Consider the following 15,432-nt stretch of genomic DNA (forward strand, 5'->3'; position numbering starts at 1 on the left):
GAACAACCTCTATCAAGACTGTTAACCATGAAAATATTAATACTCTGTTTGTACAAACAAAATTTTACTCTAAATACATAAAATCAGGCGTTAAACTAACGCCATTAACAGCTAGTAAATATTGTCAAAACTATAAAAACAAAAGGCTTGGCAAAGAATAAAATTTATGTGACAATATACTCAAAGGCGCAAAATAAAAAAGTCTCAATTGCAAACATTAACTTAGTGTATAGTTATTAAAAAGGAGCTTGTTGATGGCGATAAATGCAAACAGGTTTTCAGTACTTTATAAAAATCAGTTTCAAATAAATCAAATATTAAGTGAATAGATCGCATTAAGATGCGTGTGAAGTGCAAAATTTTCTACCAGGCAATGCTTAAATTTTGCATATATTTGAAGTACAATGATAACAGATTGTTATTTAACACAATTGTCAAATTAAAAAAATACTTTAATTCACAATAATGGCTCTTCAACGAGAATCCACCAAAAGTATAACATTAGACAATGTTTCCGTGACGATCGAGAGTAATGATGACGTCACAATAGATAGCAATAGTGACGTAATCATCAACAAAACGGGTGATGTTGATTTGTTGAAGCTTACAAAAACAGGAACACCTCAGGAATATGAGATCGACCAAAAACAATTGGACCAATGTAAATTTTTTTACTTTTTTTTGATTGCTTTTTTAAAATTAATAAATTTCATTTTTTATTTTTCAATATTTTTATTAATGCCAAGAACTTAATGCATAAATTTTACATGTAACGGTTTAGGTTAATAATATATAATTAATGTGTATTGGCAGTTTAACGATGTCGGGTTTTTCCAACCCCTAACAGTGTTTACTTTGTTAAAAACACCAAGGCATACTCATCAAACAAATAAATTTTAGAACAATATTTGCTTGTCTCGTTAATTACTTTATTACAGCCTTAGTAATATTTATCGCGATAATAATTTCTTTAATATTTTTAAATTATAAGTAGTAGCCCAACGTCTATCTACTTTACCAATTAAATCTCCTGCTTCTTTATTCGATTCACACAACAAGTATCAATACCCTAACGTTAACCCAGTTGGTAATATCGTTCAATCCGCCAACCAAGTTACAAAAAAAATATTTGATAAAACTACGCTCAATGACGAGAAACCAAGATGCAAAACAACATCTACTCCTGCACATGGTAGATACTTATTACAATTTTTTTTATATTTTAATAAAAAGTTTTTACTATTTGTAAAAAAATTACTTCGCAAAAAGCTATACGTAAAGATTATTTAATCATTATAAAAACATTTTTTTTCTAGAATTGAAGAAGCGGCCAGTTTCAGGAATGAATAATGGAAATCTAGTCGAACAGAAAAATAGAAAGACAACAGATGTTCAGGATCAAACTGAAGCACACTGGAGAATCAGACACAAAATTCAAGAAGCAAACCAGTTAGTATAAGTCACTTGTTTTGTAGATTTTTTTAAATGTTGTTTATCAATGTTTTCCGCAATATAAGAATTGGGAAGTAACTTGAAAAAATTCTTTAAATATACCAAAATCAGTATTATTACCAAATGTAAGTTAATACATTAGAAGAGCTGGTAAACATACTCTAAAAGCGTAATTTTAAAACCGGAATATTATTTTATATTAGGCCAGGTAATGCAGACGATTTTTATTTGAAGTCGGTTCAAAATAAAAATGTACGTGACGTCACTGCTCTCTTTTCACTTCTGGAATTGGATGAATCTATTCACTTGAATAAAGAGGCGGAAAACCAACATGGTGAACGAGCTCTTAAACTAGCCTTGGATAACCAAGACATAGAAATGTGTGATGTCTTATTAACAAATGAGGTAAAGAGGTTTATTTAGAAAAATATATATTTTTATTAATTACATCAATACAAACCAACGTATTTTGTTTCGTAACCTTCTACTTAAATTATTATGTTTTAGGTTGAAATACAGAACTGTTTGTTTTATGCAATTCACATCGGGTTTTTACCTGGCGTAGAGGTGATCATAAAACATAAAAAATCAGTGGGAATGAAAGCAAAACTAACCGAATTTAATATTCCTTGTCAAATGACCCCAATTCTGTTAGCGAGTTACCATAACAACTACGAAATTCTAAAGTTTCTGATGGACAACGGTCATTTCGTTACAGTAAAATTTTTTCATTTTATATTATCGTACGTTTTTGTGAGAAACAAAACACTTTCCAAGTTATAAAATTATGTGTAAGATTTTGCCACTAAGTTATATTTCATGCAATTTAGGAGCCAGAAGATTGGGAAAACGGATTAGGAAGAGCATGGGAATCCGCACAAGAAAGAAAAATGTATTTTAAAGCTATATCAAGTCCTGCTTGGATCACTCTAATGCCTAAAGTAAACTCTGATAATACTGAACCAATTACAAATATACTAGTAATGTACCAACCTAGCATATAATTATGTCAAAAGACCACAAATATACAAAACACTTTTGTTGTTAAAATATATTCAAAAATAAATGCTGGGTTTATGTTTAAAATCAATTGATTTTTTTTGTTTTCAAGATTTTGTCTAAAAAAGAAGCTGAAACTAAAAAAAGAAAAGGCACCAAAAACAAAAATAGTTTTGAAAATCATACGAATCCCGAAATAGATCAAATGGAATACTGCTTAAAACAAATTCAACTTGCTCGAAAACAATCGTACGTAGAGCATGAGTTTAGTGAATATTATAAAGGAATTGCGAAACAACTGGAGGAATATATGTGCTCGTTATTAGACCAGGTAATACCATTAAACAGATGATTAACAAAAACAATATAAGCCATTTAAAATTTTTTTTTTTTATATATTTGTGTATCCATTTATCAATATATAAACAGAGTTTGTTTTCATGAAATACTTATCTTCTAGGTACAAGAGTCGGAAGAATTAGCTCATCTTTTTGAGTTTAATATAACTAGTAGTACTCCAGATGGCAATAAACCCAAATCTCAAGTTACCTTTGGCAGTTTAAAAAATTATAGATAGTAAAAGCTTAAAATATTATAGGCTGAATTAGTGTTGGCTTAGGAGGAGTTCATACCGTTTATAGGGATTTACTTAAAGGCGTTACAACACAAGAGCAGTGGGTAAATGTTTTTGCGCTATTCGTCTCGTAAATGTCGCGTCTAATAGAGAGAATGACGTTGGTGCGGCCTCAACTATAAATCTTTTAGTCTGGGTACCATAAGATCAAACTGTTATATTTATTTTTTTTTTTTTTTTTTTTTTAGCAAAAGTTTTTTTATTCGACATACAGTACAAGACAGGAAAGAATAGCGTAGCACGTAGTAGTACATATCAAAAAACAAATATTAAAAATTTTAAATAGCTAAATACAAACATAAACATAGTTTAAGGCAAAGTTGACCATTTTGTAAAAAATTTTTCCATTTTTTTAAATTTTTTATAACGATACAAATCACAATCTCTTAAGTTGGTTACAAAAAAAATAAGTTCCCTAATTGTTGGTGTCCGTTCAGCATATTTACAAATATAAACAATATATCTAGAGCATAATAATAATAAATTAATTAACGAATGAGAGTGATCATGCGAGACCACTCCAAACAAACGTTCGCTGTTAGAAATAATTAAAGGAAGTCTTAATGTGGCCGCAATCCAGGATATGGCATCTTCCCAGAACACGTTGGTTACTGGGCATTTACAAAAAATATGGTAAATGGTCTCACTTTCGGCTTTACAAAAGGAACATACAGGCGTGGTCTTCACCCCAAACGCAAAGAGAGCATCGTTAGTAACTATGGCCCTAAGGTTTAATTTAATTTGAAAAGATCGCAATCTAGTCGTCAAACTTGTGTCCGCAGTTAGTTTATAGACTGATTTCCATACGTGTTCGTTTAAACTCGGGTCGTTAATAGTAGATTGCCATTTTAATTTTTGTTTAATCGGAGTTTTTGTATTATTTAATTGGTAATTGTAAATAGACTTAACTGTACCGCCGTATGTTTTAAGAAAAAGTAAAATATCATCTATGTATTTTAAACCTGAGCGCGTGTTATTGTTAAAATAAGAGTCGTCAACATAGGGTAGCTTGGATTTTAGTTTTATATAAAAAATGTAATCGTCATTTGTATTTCCAATGTTATATTTTGAAACTAGGTCGCTAAATTCAATGTGTTCGCCATTGTTTGTATATAGTTGTGAGAGGTCGGTCAATCCACGTTGTAGCCAGTTGGGGTTAAAGAGATATTTTCCTCGATATTTAGTGGTCTTATTAAGAAATATTGGTTCGGCGACATCGTCAGGTGGTAACATTATTTTTAATAGTTGTGCTGTTGTTCGTAAGTTACGAAGCGGTAAAATCCTCGTTATGTCTTTATGGTTGTAAATCAGTTTGGAACACATCACATTCGCAATTGTTTGCAGGTTTCCTGACGCACTTTCTATGTTTTTCCATTGAGACTTAAAGTTCTTATCAAAGAGTTTTGCTGCCCAACGTGTGTATAAGGCTAAGATGTAACTTTCTATATCAATCATATTAATTCCTCCCTCTTTATAATGAAGATGTAGTGTTTCGCGTTTCACACGTTCCCATTTGGAACCCCAAATAAAAACAAACAATTTTCTTTTTAATTTTGCCAAAAAAGCCTTTGGTGGCAACACTGGTACAACGCTAAGTTTATATATTAAAGTAGGTATAACTAGGCTTTTGATTATCGTTGTTTTTCCGATTAAAGTAAGGCCCCGAGAGGACCAGATTTGGAGTATGTTTGCAATTTTGTTAAGTGTTTCGCTAAAGTTTAAGTTGAAGAATTGTTTATCACTAGTGTATTTGGAAATCGGTATGCAAACGCCCAAATATTTAATGTTCTCCGACGGCCATTGAAGGCCAGCGGAGGCGAAGGGATGATCTTGGTTATTTCTACTTGCGCCAATATAAAAGGCTTGGCATTTTTCTATGTTCATCTTACACCCGGAGATGTCCCCGAAAAGATTTACAGTTTCAAAGACTTTATCAAATTCATCCGAGTCACCGTTGAGAAACACCAAAGTGTCATCAGCTAAGAGCGATACTTTAAGCCGGTCTTCATTTATTTTAATACCTTGAATAGATTTGTTTATTCGTATTGCCGTTGCCAGACATTCTATGCAAAGAACAAACAGCGTTGTGATCAAACTGTTATAAAAACCAATATACTTTATATAGCTCTCTCTCGCCTACATGCGGTACCGATATATTGTGACATTTTTCAAAGGATCAGTTTTAAGAAGAAGTGGATTTCTTCGTTTCTTGGTTGGACTCATGTACCCACTTTTCTCATTGTTTTACCTTATAGCCCCACAGACACCAATAGGTGGTAAGTAAATTTTGAAATTTGACTAGTGTAGGAAAAAATAAATAAGGTATAAGGGTATGCATTATTATCTAAAAATTTAATATTTTTGTTTCAGGCTTAATTACTGTACCAACCGTTTCGTTTGATTGTCATATTATGTCGGACATTGCTTTTATTGGACTTCTCATAATTAAAATTTCCACAAAAACTATTGAAAACAGCGCATTAGGTATTTAACCTATACTTCTCACTATAATTAAAAAGTTTACCCATTAACACATCTGACTCGTAAAGCGGACTAAGTTATACTCATTGAAACATATTTCAACTAATTTTTAATGTCTGGTTGAACAATTGCTATACTTAGGTTATAACGCCTTGTTAAATTCGGGCGTGCGAAAGTAATAGAGATCCGAAATTTTAAAGTAGGTCTTTGCCAAAATCTTAAAAAACATATATACCTAAAACTTTCCTAAAAAAAATTACCCAAAGTAATTTGAATTTAAGGAACAAAACCTATAATTGTAGAATGGTTTATAATGGTCTGGATACTTGGCCGAATCGTCCAAGAAATACAAGAAATAACAAATAGGGGAAGGGCCAACTATTTAGGAGATTTATGGAATTGGAACGACATACTACAGCTTTTATTATTTACTGTAGCTATTTTATTAAGGTAAAATGTGCAAGAATAAGTTAAATAACGAATATTGTTGAACCAGAATGGTACATTTTGGCATATTGCAGGCATTTCTGTATAATTAGTCTGAAAGTTAGATATTTAGTTTATATGGCATTTTTTTGTATATATCTTTATTCTCGATGTGGGAAGGTGGAATGCGCGACCTTAACATAGAGTAACATCAGTTACTCCGATCCAGTCTCGAGTTGCTTGTGGCAGTTTGGAATATTATAAAGACTATAATTGCCCTATACTTGCATTCATTTAATTTAATAAATATTATTTTGTCAAAAAAATTGTTCCTAATTAACTATATACAAAATGTGTAGGGCAATAAGCTACGAATACTACAACAGTTCAAAAAGCCCCTATCCCGTTCCCAGTGCTATACCAAGATCTGAATGGCAACCTTATGAACTTAGACTTATATCAGAAGGGTTAACAGCATGGGCTTATGTATTTGTATTTCTACGTCTGCTGGGAATATTAAGAGCTGACCGAATTATTGGGCCCTTGCAGATATCTCTGACTAAAATGCTTTTTAACGTCTTACAATTCTTAACTATTTTTGGTTTAATTATGTTTTCATTTTGCATGGGTTTAAGTGAAATGTACTGGTATTACAGCACAGATGAAGGCAAACTTAGTACCTGTGGTGCAAAAAATATAACTGGAAGTTGCGATCGTCCAGTTCCTTTTGGAAACATTGTTTACTCATTCCATGATCTGTTTTGGGCTCTGTTTGGTCAAATAGAACTTGATCAATTGTCTTTAAACAGTCACCACTCTTTTACAGAAGTTATAGGTCGTGCGTTGCTAGCCTCCTACCACGTGGTAGCTATCATAGTGCTACTTAACATGCTTATTGCAATGATGTCTAAATCATACGAAGAAACGAGCTCTAATGAAGAGAACGAATGGAAATTTCATCGAACTACTTTATGGATTCGATTTATTCGTCGTGAGACATTAATACCCCCTCCCATGAATCTTCTTCCCAATCCATGGAGATACAAAGAAAACCTGAAGCGTTTCGTTGCTTGGTTTAAAAAGAAAACTACTTGTACTCGGCAGAATCGCGACGAGAAGTTACATGAAAAGGAATATTACGATACACAAGAAGCTTTAGTGAAGCGTTATAAACAAATACTTTTTAAACATGTTAAAGATTAATTTTAAAACTATATTTCGCCGTTGAGCTATTCAAAGTGTACATTCTATTGTGAATGTTTATTGTATACGCATGTGCGTTATAAGCAGTATGCTATAATTTTGGTTGCTTGCATTTCTACTCTTCTTTATTTAACATCATAACTTTAATTATTTGGGATTGAAAATACACATCTAAATTTTTTTTTTTTAATTTCATTTAATGCACATTTGTGAGCATCATCACGTAAAACTACTGCTTGTTAGTTTGTTAAGCACGTGGTTAATTATTTTCGTTAATGTAATAATTTAACACTCTGCATGTTTCGGCAGAAAATTACGTTACAAAAATTGCATAAATGTGAAATATTTGTTAATTTTTAACAGTAATGTTAAAGTTTTAGCTGCCACTGTATTTAATTATAATTTTGATTACAAAAATAAAACTGTACAAATTCGAAAATTATTTTTTTTTAGCAAACAAAAATAAATCTTTGTTACAATTGCTTATATTTAAATCGGAAATAAACGGCAATTCATTCAAACTTTGAAACAAAAACATTTTTCTGTCGCGTACACACTTTAAATATTGGAAAACCCCACTTTAAATAAAAAACCGAGTAATCTATTCACATCGAAATGACTAAGAGCATGTCAATACAGTTTCGAATAGCGCCAAGTATTAAATAACACCAACACTTTTTTTCGCACAAACTGAATTCTTGACCATAAATACAGCGAGAATTTAAACCCGATGCTTAGATCAGGCTAGACCAACAAACCTTATAAAAAATAGGCCGTCGGTTTCGCATCGGTTCACGTAGTAATCTTAGTTAAAATTCTAAAATAACCTGCCCAAAGGGGTTATAGTTTAACATTTTTTGTGTCAGAGAAAATAATTAAGTTTTTCGTGGCAATTAGTTGGAGCTATAGAAACGTTTTTATTATATTTTGTTACGGTAGTTAGGTATTTCTTAAACGATATTTCAAGCAAACACAAACTTAACAAATATAGAGTTAAAGCCCAAGCAAAATAAACTTTATTGCTATTCTAAAGTGTAGGTTTTAACTTGCTTTAACTAATATTCATAATGAAACGTAGGATAGCCAGGTTGAATAAATCTAAATAAAGTATTCACATAGGTAGGCTATCAAGCGTTAAAATTTAAAATGCATTACGCTCACAATAAAAGCAAAAAAAAAACGGTAATTTGAATTGCCTGCAAATTCAAACAGTTGTTTGAACCATAAGCGTTTTCTCAAAATAACGACAGCTTAAAATTACTAACGGCTTAAAATGTGAAGTTTTTATATACACTGTATAAACAAAGTAGTACCACACAAAAACATAAGGTCAGGAAATTATTTAGGGGCTTTAAAGTTAACACGGTGTAAAATATTTAAGGCTTTTAAACCCAAGAGAGCAAAGGTTAAGTTCTGCATTTTTTAATACAACGATTTTTGGTTGTTATTTAACAGAACACATTCTAAAAAATAGAATTTAATAAACAACAATGGCTTCTAAGGGAAAAAGCCCTGAAGAAATACCACTACAAAATGTTTCCATTGTGATCGAGGGCATTGACGACGTCTCAATAAATAGCAAAGATGACGTCACAATTAGCCAAAATAACGACGTCACAATAAAGGACAAAGATGACGTCACAACGGAGGCCAGTGACGACGTTATCACCGAAGTCGATGCAAAACTTCTCGATTATAAACCCATGTTGTCATCGGATAACGCAACAAATGATGACGAAACGAGTGATGACGAAACGAGTGATGACGACATGTCGATGGCGCTGACGAAAACAAGATCAACTCAGGAATACGCGATCGACCAAAAACATTTGGACCAACGTAAAATAAAAAATTCCTAAATTGTAACCAAAGGTTAAGATAAAAAATGTTTTCTAAACCTTACAAGTGTCTTAAGTTTAATAAGGTCATAAGTTACACAAAAATTATAGCAATCTAGTTTATAATAAATTATACAAATCGTTCTAGGTGTTCGACGTTCATCTACGTCATCAATTAAATCTTGTGCGTCATTATTTGACCCCCACAACGAGTATGAATATTCGATTGTTAAGCCCGTTGATAAAATAGTTCTTCCAACTAGGCTCGAGGCAGGAAAAGTGCTGAAAACGAGTCAAGTTAACTTTAACGAGGAAAAACCAAGAGGCAGAACAACATCAACTGCTGGGCTCGGTAACACATTCTTATTTGTTTTATTAATATTACCGAATCATATGTACTTAACGGTATTTAAGCGTAAAGAAACCCAAGTCCACAGCAGCCAAATATCACCATGGTACCAAAACATATCATTGGTCGGGGTCCCATCAACAATTTCCCGCTGCATCGCATTAGATATAAACTCAAGTTAAATTAACTTTACTTTGCCAAATTTTTCCCCATACACTCTTAAAAATGTCCTAAATTCGATTTACAACTTAGCTCTGTAATAAAAGGTTAATTTAATTTTATAAATATGTTAAATGCATATTGTCCTTGGTACTTTTACAATTTTCGCATCTTATTATTTTCACGATTCTAAATTTTCAAATGGCTTGAAATTACAAATGATTACAATTTTATATTTAAAGTTCTAATTTAATACACCAACGTATTTGCCCCCCCCCCCTCCATGAAAACAAAGTTGCTAATTAATAACATTTTAATTGATTTAAAGTGGTAAGAAATCAGCCCAATCGGCAATACAAAACTTCGTTTGAAAGTCCAGCTTCGGAATGGGAGACGAAGAAATTAATCAAACATAAGAATGAGATGACAAAAGATGCTTCGGATCAAATTAAAGCAGGATGGAAAGTTAGACAAGCAATACAAGAAGCAAATCCGTAAGTCATGTAGTTATAATTTTAGCTTTCCTTCATTTTATTTATTCTCGATGTGGGAAGGTCGACTTCACGACCTAAACATAAAGTAACATCAGTTACTCCGACCCAGTCTTGAGTTGCCTGTGGCAGTTTGGGATATTATAGATTATAATTACCTGACAATTAAACTGCTGATTAAATGCTGGCTCAGCAAAAGTTATTACCGTTTTTAGCGTCTTACTCAAAGGCGTTACAGCATGAGAGCAGTGGGGATTGAATCCAGGACCACATGTGGTTAAGCCAAGTGTTCTGTCCCTACACCACGCTGCCTGTTCAAATTTTTTTTTCAAGAGCTGTTATTATTTAATTGGTGGCATAATAGTTTTTTTTGTAAACTTGTTTAAATGATAATTTATTTTAACTTAGTTAAATACGTAATTGGTAAACCTAATTTAAGTTCCTGTTAATGTTATAGAAACCGCCCACAGGTTAAAGGTATTAAGAAAAGGAGAACTGAGTAATTCTTACACTTAACTTGCCCTTCGCTTGGAAATTCCCTTTAGTTATACGAAATTCAGCATATTTTACTCGCGCCATGTAGTAAAATAAACCAGTAAATAAAATTTTGGAATTTTTAATCACATTTTTTTGCAGGCCGGGGAATGCCGATGCATTCTATTTAGAATCAGTTCAAAATCACCATGTCCGTGACATCACTGCTCTGTTTTCACTTCTGCAGTTTGATAAATCGATTGTTTTGAATAAGGAGGCAAAAAACCAACATGGTAAACGAGCTCTTAAACTGGCCTTGGATAACAAAGACATAGAAATGTGTGATGTCTTATTAACAAATGGGGTAAGAAGGTTATTTAAATTTATATTAGTTATGTCAATACAAACCAAGGTATATTATTTTATAATCTACTTAAAATGGTATATTTTAGGTCGAAATACAAGACTGTTTGTTCTATGCAATTCAAATCGGGTTTTTACCTGGCGTAGAGGTGATTATAAAGCATAAAAAGTCAGAGAAAATGAAAGCAAAACTAACCGACTATCATTTTCCTTGTCGAATGACACCAATTCTTTTAGCGGGTTACCATAACAATTACGAAATTCTGGAATGTCTGTTGGACAACGGTCATTCGTTCGAGGTACATCTTTCTATACAATAGTTTAATCCCCATTCAATCCTAAAGGTTTTTTGCCTTTGTTACGTTTTCCCTAAACCTGTTATTACCTTAAACATAAGGATTTGGGTCTTGCACGCATATATACAATTTTCCCTGGAAAAATTTAGCAGTAATGCTTATATTATAACAGCAAATAACATGTTTAAATTTTCAAATTCTACGTTTTAACTAAACAAAAAATGTTTTTAAAGTTGCTTGTACAAACATCAGTATGACATTTCTTCAATTAAGGTTTGAATGAGCAATTTTTTTTTTTAATAATTATTTGTTTTTTAAATTTAGCCCATTCCGACTTGGGAAGAAGGAATTGAAGATGCGTGGGAATCTGCGCAAGAAAGAAGAATGTATTTTAAAGCAACTTCAAGTCCTGCTTACATTACTTTAATGCACAAGGTAAATTAACAAATAAGTTTTATATATGTCAATTTATAAGCCTACAAAGTGGATCAAAACTACCTTTGTAGTGCGCATGTAAATAATCGTTGGCAAATATTAGTTGCAAGTTACCACCATATTACGAAAATTAAAATGAAAACTGTTGTCGACTAGTAAGAATGCGAATATTACAATATAACCAATGCATCAAAGGTAAACTGTATTTGCTCTGGTGTTAAAGGCTGTATCATTTTAATGCCAAACTATTTTAAAACGCTTTCTCAACAAGTTTAAAATCGTTATTTCCTTTTTAAATTTATATTTTAAGAAATTGGACAAAGACCCAATGGAATATTGCATAGAACATATTAAAATGGCTCGCAAAAACTCGCATGTAGAGCATGAGTTTAGTGAATATTATAAGGGAATTGCGAAACAACTGGAAGAATATATGTGCTCGTTATTAGACCAAGTAATACCATTAAACTATAATAATATATATATATATGCAAAAAAGGTAAATTTAATATATGAATAATAAAATGTTATGAAGTTTATTTTTCATTTTCTGGCTGTTTTTGTATTACTTAGGTTCGCTGTTCAACAGAATTAGCAAAACTTTTCGAGTTTAAAATAAACAACATTTTGGATGGTTCTTTACCACGATCCCAGATCAGATCCCGGTTCCATCTTCTCGACCGGGCCTGCCAACAACGACTTACTAAATTTGTTTCACATCACAATGCACAGGTAAGATGAATAAAGGTTATTTAACTTTTATAGAAAGGGTTTGTCTTCGAAGGCATTATTTGAGTGATTTTTGATATATAGAATACTTATCTAAATACAGATTTCTTTAGATAAAAACCTGAAACCTTAAAGTTTTAAAACTTTTCAAATGTTTTATAATCTAAAGACAGAACACTTGAAAAGTTTGAAATGCCCTTTTTTATCTAAGTCACTTTAAGGTTTCATTTTTTTGTATTTTTATTGGAAAGGGGTGTGGTGTGCTGTTGTGACATGTTAAAGCAATCCATAAACGCCGGTTCCAAGGGCAAATGGGTGGTATTGGTGCGGCTCGAACCTGATACTTTTAGGCCTAAATTCAACGCCATGACAGTTATACATTAATATCGGGTGATATCCTTAAATTTTAAATTGTTTTTATAGCTCTCTCTCGCCTACATGCGGTACCGATATATAACGATGTTTCGTAAGGGTTCGGCATTTCGAAGAGGTTTTCTTCGCTTCTTGGTTGGGCTCATGTATCCACTATTCTCATTGTTTTACATTATAGCCCCACAGACCCTTGCAGGAAGTAAGTTGTTATTAAACTAGTGACATTTATATTTGAGACCAGAAACGGGCACTATAATGTATTGGCCAGAACACTTGTATTCGCTACACGAGGTTCTGGGTTTGATCCCTACTGCTTTAATTCTGTAGCGCCCCGAAATAAGGTACTATAAGCAGTATAAAATTCTACTTGGTTAAAACCTAATTAGCAGCGTAATTATTGGGCAATTATATTTTAAACTGGCAATGGCAACTCGAGGCTGGATTGGGTAAATAATGCTACTCTATGTTTAGTCGTGAAGTTAACCTGTCTTCACCAAGGATAAATAAATGTAAAAAACAACAAAATACTAAAGTATGTGTACATAATTAAGGTATTATTTTTTGTTTTGTTTCAGGCTTAATTACTGTTCCAACCGTTTCATTTGATTGTCATATTATGTCCGACATTGCTTTTATTGGACTTCTCATATTCAACATTTCAACAAAAACCATTGAAAACAGTGCATTAGGTATAAAAACTGAAAATTTGTTTGTAAATTACCCTTTTTTTAAATTGTATTTATTTTCAGCTTTTTAACACAACGATAAATAAATTTAAATTTAATTTTTTTCTAAATAATGCCAAGTTGTATAAGTCAAAAACTTTTTGTTGGATATAATTTATCCTTGATGCGGAAAAGTCGATTGCGGGACTTAAACATAGAGTAACAACTGTTACTCCGACCCAGTCTCGAGTTGCCTGTGACAGTTTGGGATATTATATAGAGCTGATTAAGTGCTGGCTCAGCAGGAGTTCATGCCGTTTATAGCGCCTTACTCAAATACGCTACAGCATGAGAACTTTGCCAAATAATGACAAAAAATATGTTAAAAACTACAAGTGTTCTTACATAAATTAACATTTTAACATCAAGTTACCCAAAGGAATTTTAATTAAAGGAATGACCCCTACAATCGTGGAATGGTTGATATTCGTTTGGATTTTAGGCCGAGCCGTTCAGGAAATGGAAGAACTAACAAATAGGGGAGGGAAAAACTATTTTGGGGATTGGTGGAACTATAACGATATTTTCCAACTGATATTGTTCGCTGTTGCTATTATATTAAGGTAACCTATATGGTAATACGTAATAGAACACGTAATAGTTCTGCATATTATTAACGTACTTTATATTGTTTAAAGTAAATTCAGTTATTCAATTACGACATTTTTAAATTTGATATCGAAATTTAAGTTTTAAACAAAGTAAATGTTTATTTTAAAATATCTTATTTAACTGTATGCAAATATTTTAGAGTCGTAAGCTTTTGTTACTACAACAGTTCAAAAAGCCCCTATCCTTCCCCACAAACTATACCACGATCAGAATGGCAACCTTATGAACTTAGATTAATATCAGAAGGGTTAACAGCATGGGCTTACGTATTTGTATTTTTACGTGTACTAGGCATAAGTAGAGCTGACCGAATTATTGGGCCCCTGCAGATATCTCTCTCAAAGATGATATTCAACGTCTTACAATTCTTAACCATATTTGTCATGATTATGTTTTCATTTGGTTTGGGCTTAAGTGAGTTATATTGGTATTACGGCACAGATGAAGGCAAAATGAGCCTTTGTGAGGCTAAAAATGTAACTGCAAACTGCGACGATAAGCCGATTTTATTCAGAAACATATTTTACTCGATGCTTGATTTATTTTGGGCTCTCTTTGGTCAGATAGAACTTGATCAATTATCCCTAACCGGTCGTCAGTACTTTACAGAAGTCGTAGGTCGTGCATTGTTAGCCTCCTACCACGTGGTAGCTATCATAGTGCTACTTAACATGCTTATTGCGATGATGTCTAAATCATACGAAGAAACGAGCTCTAATGAAGAAAACGAATGGAAATTCCATCGAACTAATTTATGGATTCGATTTATTCGACGTGAGGTTATCAGACCGCCGCCAATGAACCTGTTTCCAAACCCCTACAGATACAAAGAAAACTGGTACCGATTTATTGGCTGGTTTAAGAAGAGAACATCTTGTATTCAGCAGATTGAATATGACGTCAGAAAATCACATGACAGAAATGGTGTCCATATAAAAAAGGATCGACTTTCTAGAGCGGATTATAACAAAACATTGAACAAACTTGTGAACCGATATAAATTTAAAGAACTACTTTCAAATCAACCTGTTAAATATGAATTTTAAAATACTTATAAATAGTTTGATCGCCAATTAGGGTGTATCGTACAATACGTTGTTCATTCTAATAGATATTTTTCCCTAACAAGTAGTTTACTAATATTTTTGATGCATAACATTTCTTGTTTTCTGTGTAAGAATGCAATTATTCTGTAAATCGTTAATAAAAAAGTAGTACAAATTTCACCTGCAAAAACCCGTATAGTTTCAAGTTTTAAATTAAGATATATCAAAAAACAATATTAAATTTAAATTCACAACTTAAATTTAGTAATCTTTAGACACGAGTTTATAGAAAAAACAGAACATTTTTGTGTGGGTTAAGTTAGGCCTATGTTGCGCAGATATGTGTTT

At 32.3% G+C, this 15,432-nt stretch overlaps 2 protein-coding genes across 2 annotated transcripts; both read left to right on the top strand.

The window, feature by feature from the left end:
* The first annotated feature begins 465 nt into the window (after window positions 1-465).
* Window positions 466-7,722, top strand: LOC145752556 (short transient receptor potential channel 4-like). Its single transcript, XM_082568860.1, has 13 exons — window positions 466-661; window positions 995-1,192; window positions 1,317-1,449; window positions 1,656-1,857; window positions 1,960-2,169; window positions 2,283-2,437; window positions 2,623-2,782; window positions 2,912-2,995; window positions 5,211-5,361; window positions 5,456-5,569; window positions 5,848-6,016; window positions 6,352-7,157; window positions 7,649-7,722. Exons 1-13 carry the CDS (start codon window positions 466-468, stop codon window positions 7,720-7,722), a joined length of 2,652 nt encoding a protein of 883 aa, XP_082424986.1.
* Window positions 7,723-8,658: 936 nt separating this feature from the next.
* Window positions 8,659-15,257, top strand: LOC145752472 (transient receptor potential-gamma protein-like). Its single transcript, XM_082568767.1, has 12 exons — window positions 8,659-9,034; window positions 9,182-9,385; window positions 9,870-10,035; window positions 10,669-10,870; window positions 10,959-11,168; window positions 11,490-11,600; window positions 11,911-12,054; window positions 12,174-12,332; window positions 12,753-12,900; window positions 13,277-13,390; window positions 13,821-13,989; window positions 14,178-15,257. The coding sequence occupies exons 1-12, from the start codon at window positions 8,686-8,688 to the stop codon at window positions 15,082-15,084; spliced, it is 2,883 nt and encodes a 960-aa protein (XP_082424893.1). The 5' UTR covers window positions 8,659-8,685; the 3' UTR covers window positions 15,085-15,257.
* The last annotated feature ends 175 nt before the right edge of the window (window positions 15,258-15,432 follow it).

Source organism: Corella eumyota, chromosome 5, assembly GCF_963082875.1.
Source record: "Corella eumyota chromosome 5, kaCorEumy4.1, whole genome shotgun sequence".
NCBI classification, from domain to species: Eukaryota; Metazoa; Chordata; class Ascidiacea; order Phlebobranchia; family Corellidae; genus Corella; species Corella eumyota.

Coding starts and splice junctions, on each gene's coding strand:
- LOC145752556 (XM_082568860.1), top strand. CDS start 466: ATGGCTCTTCAACGAGAATCCACCAAAAGTATAACATTAGACAATGTT. Junction 662..994: donor CCAAAAACAATTGGACCAAT/GTAAATTTTTTT, acceptor AATTATAAGTAG/TAGCCCAACGTCTATCTACT. Junction 2,438..2,622: donor ATTACAAATATACTAGTAAT/GTACCAACCTAG, acceptor AAACAAAAATAG/TTTTGAAAATCATACGAATC.
- LOC145752472 (XM_082568767.1), top strand. CDS start 8,686: ATGGCTTCTAAGGGAAAAAGCCCTGAAGAAATACCACTACAAAATGTT. Junction 9,035..9,181: donor CCAAAAACATTTGGACCAAC/GTAAAATAAAAA, acceptor AAATCGTTCTAG/GTGTTCGACGTTCATCTACG. Junction 9,386..9,869: donor AACATCAACTGCTGGGCTCG/GTAACACATTCT, acceptor ATTGATTTAAAG/TGGTAAGAAATCAGCCCAAT.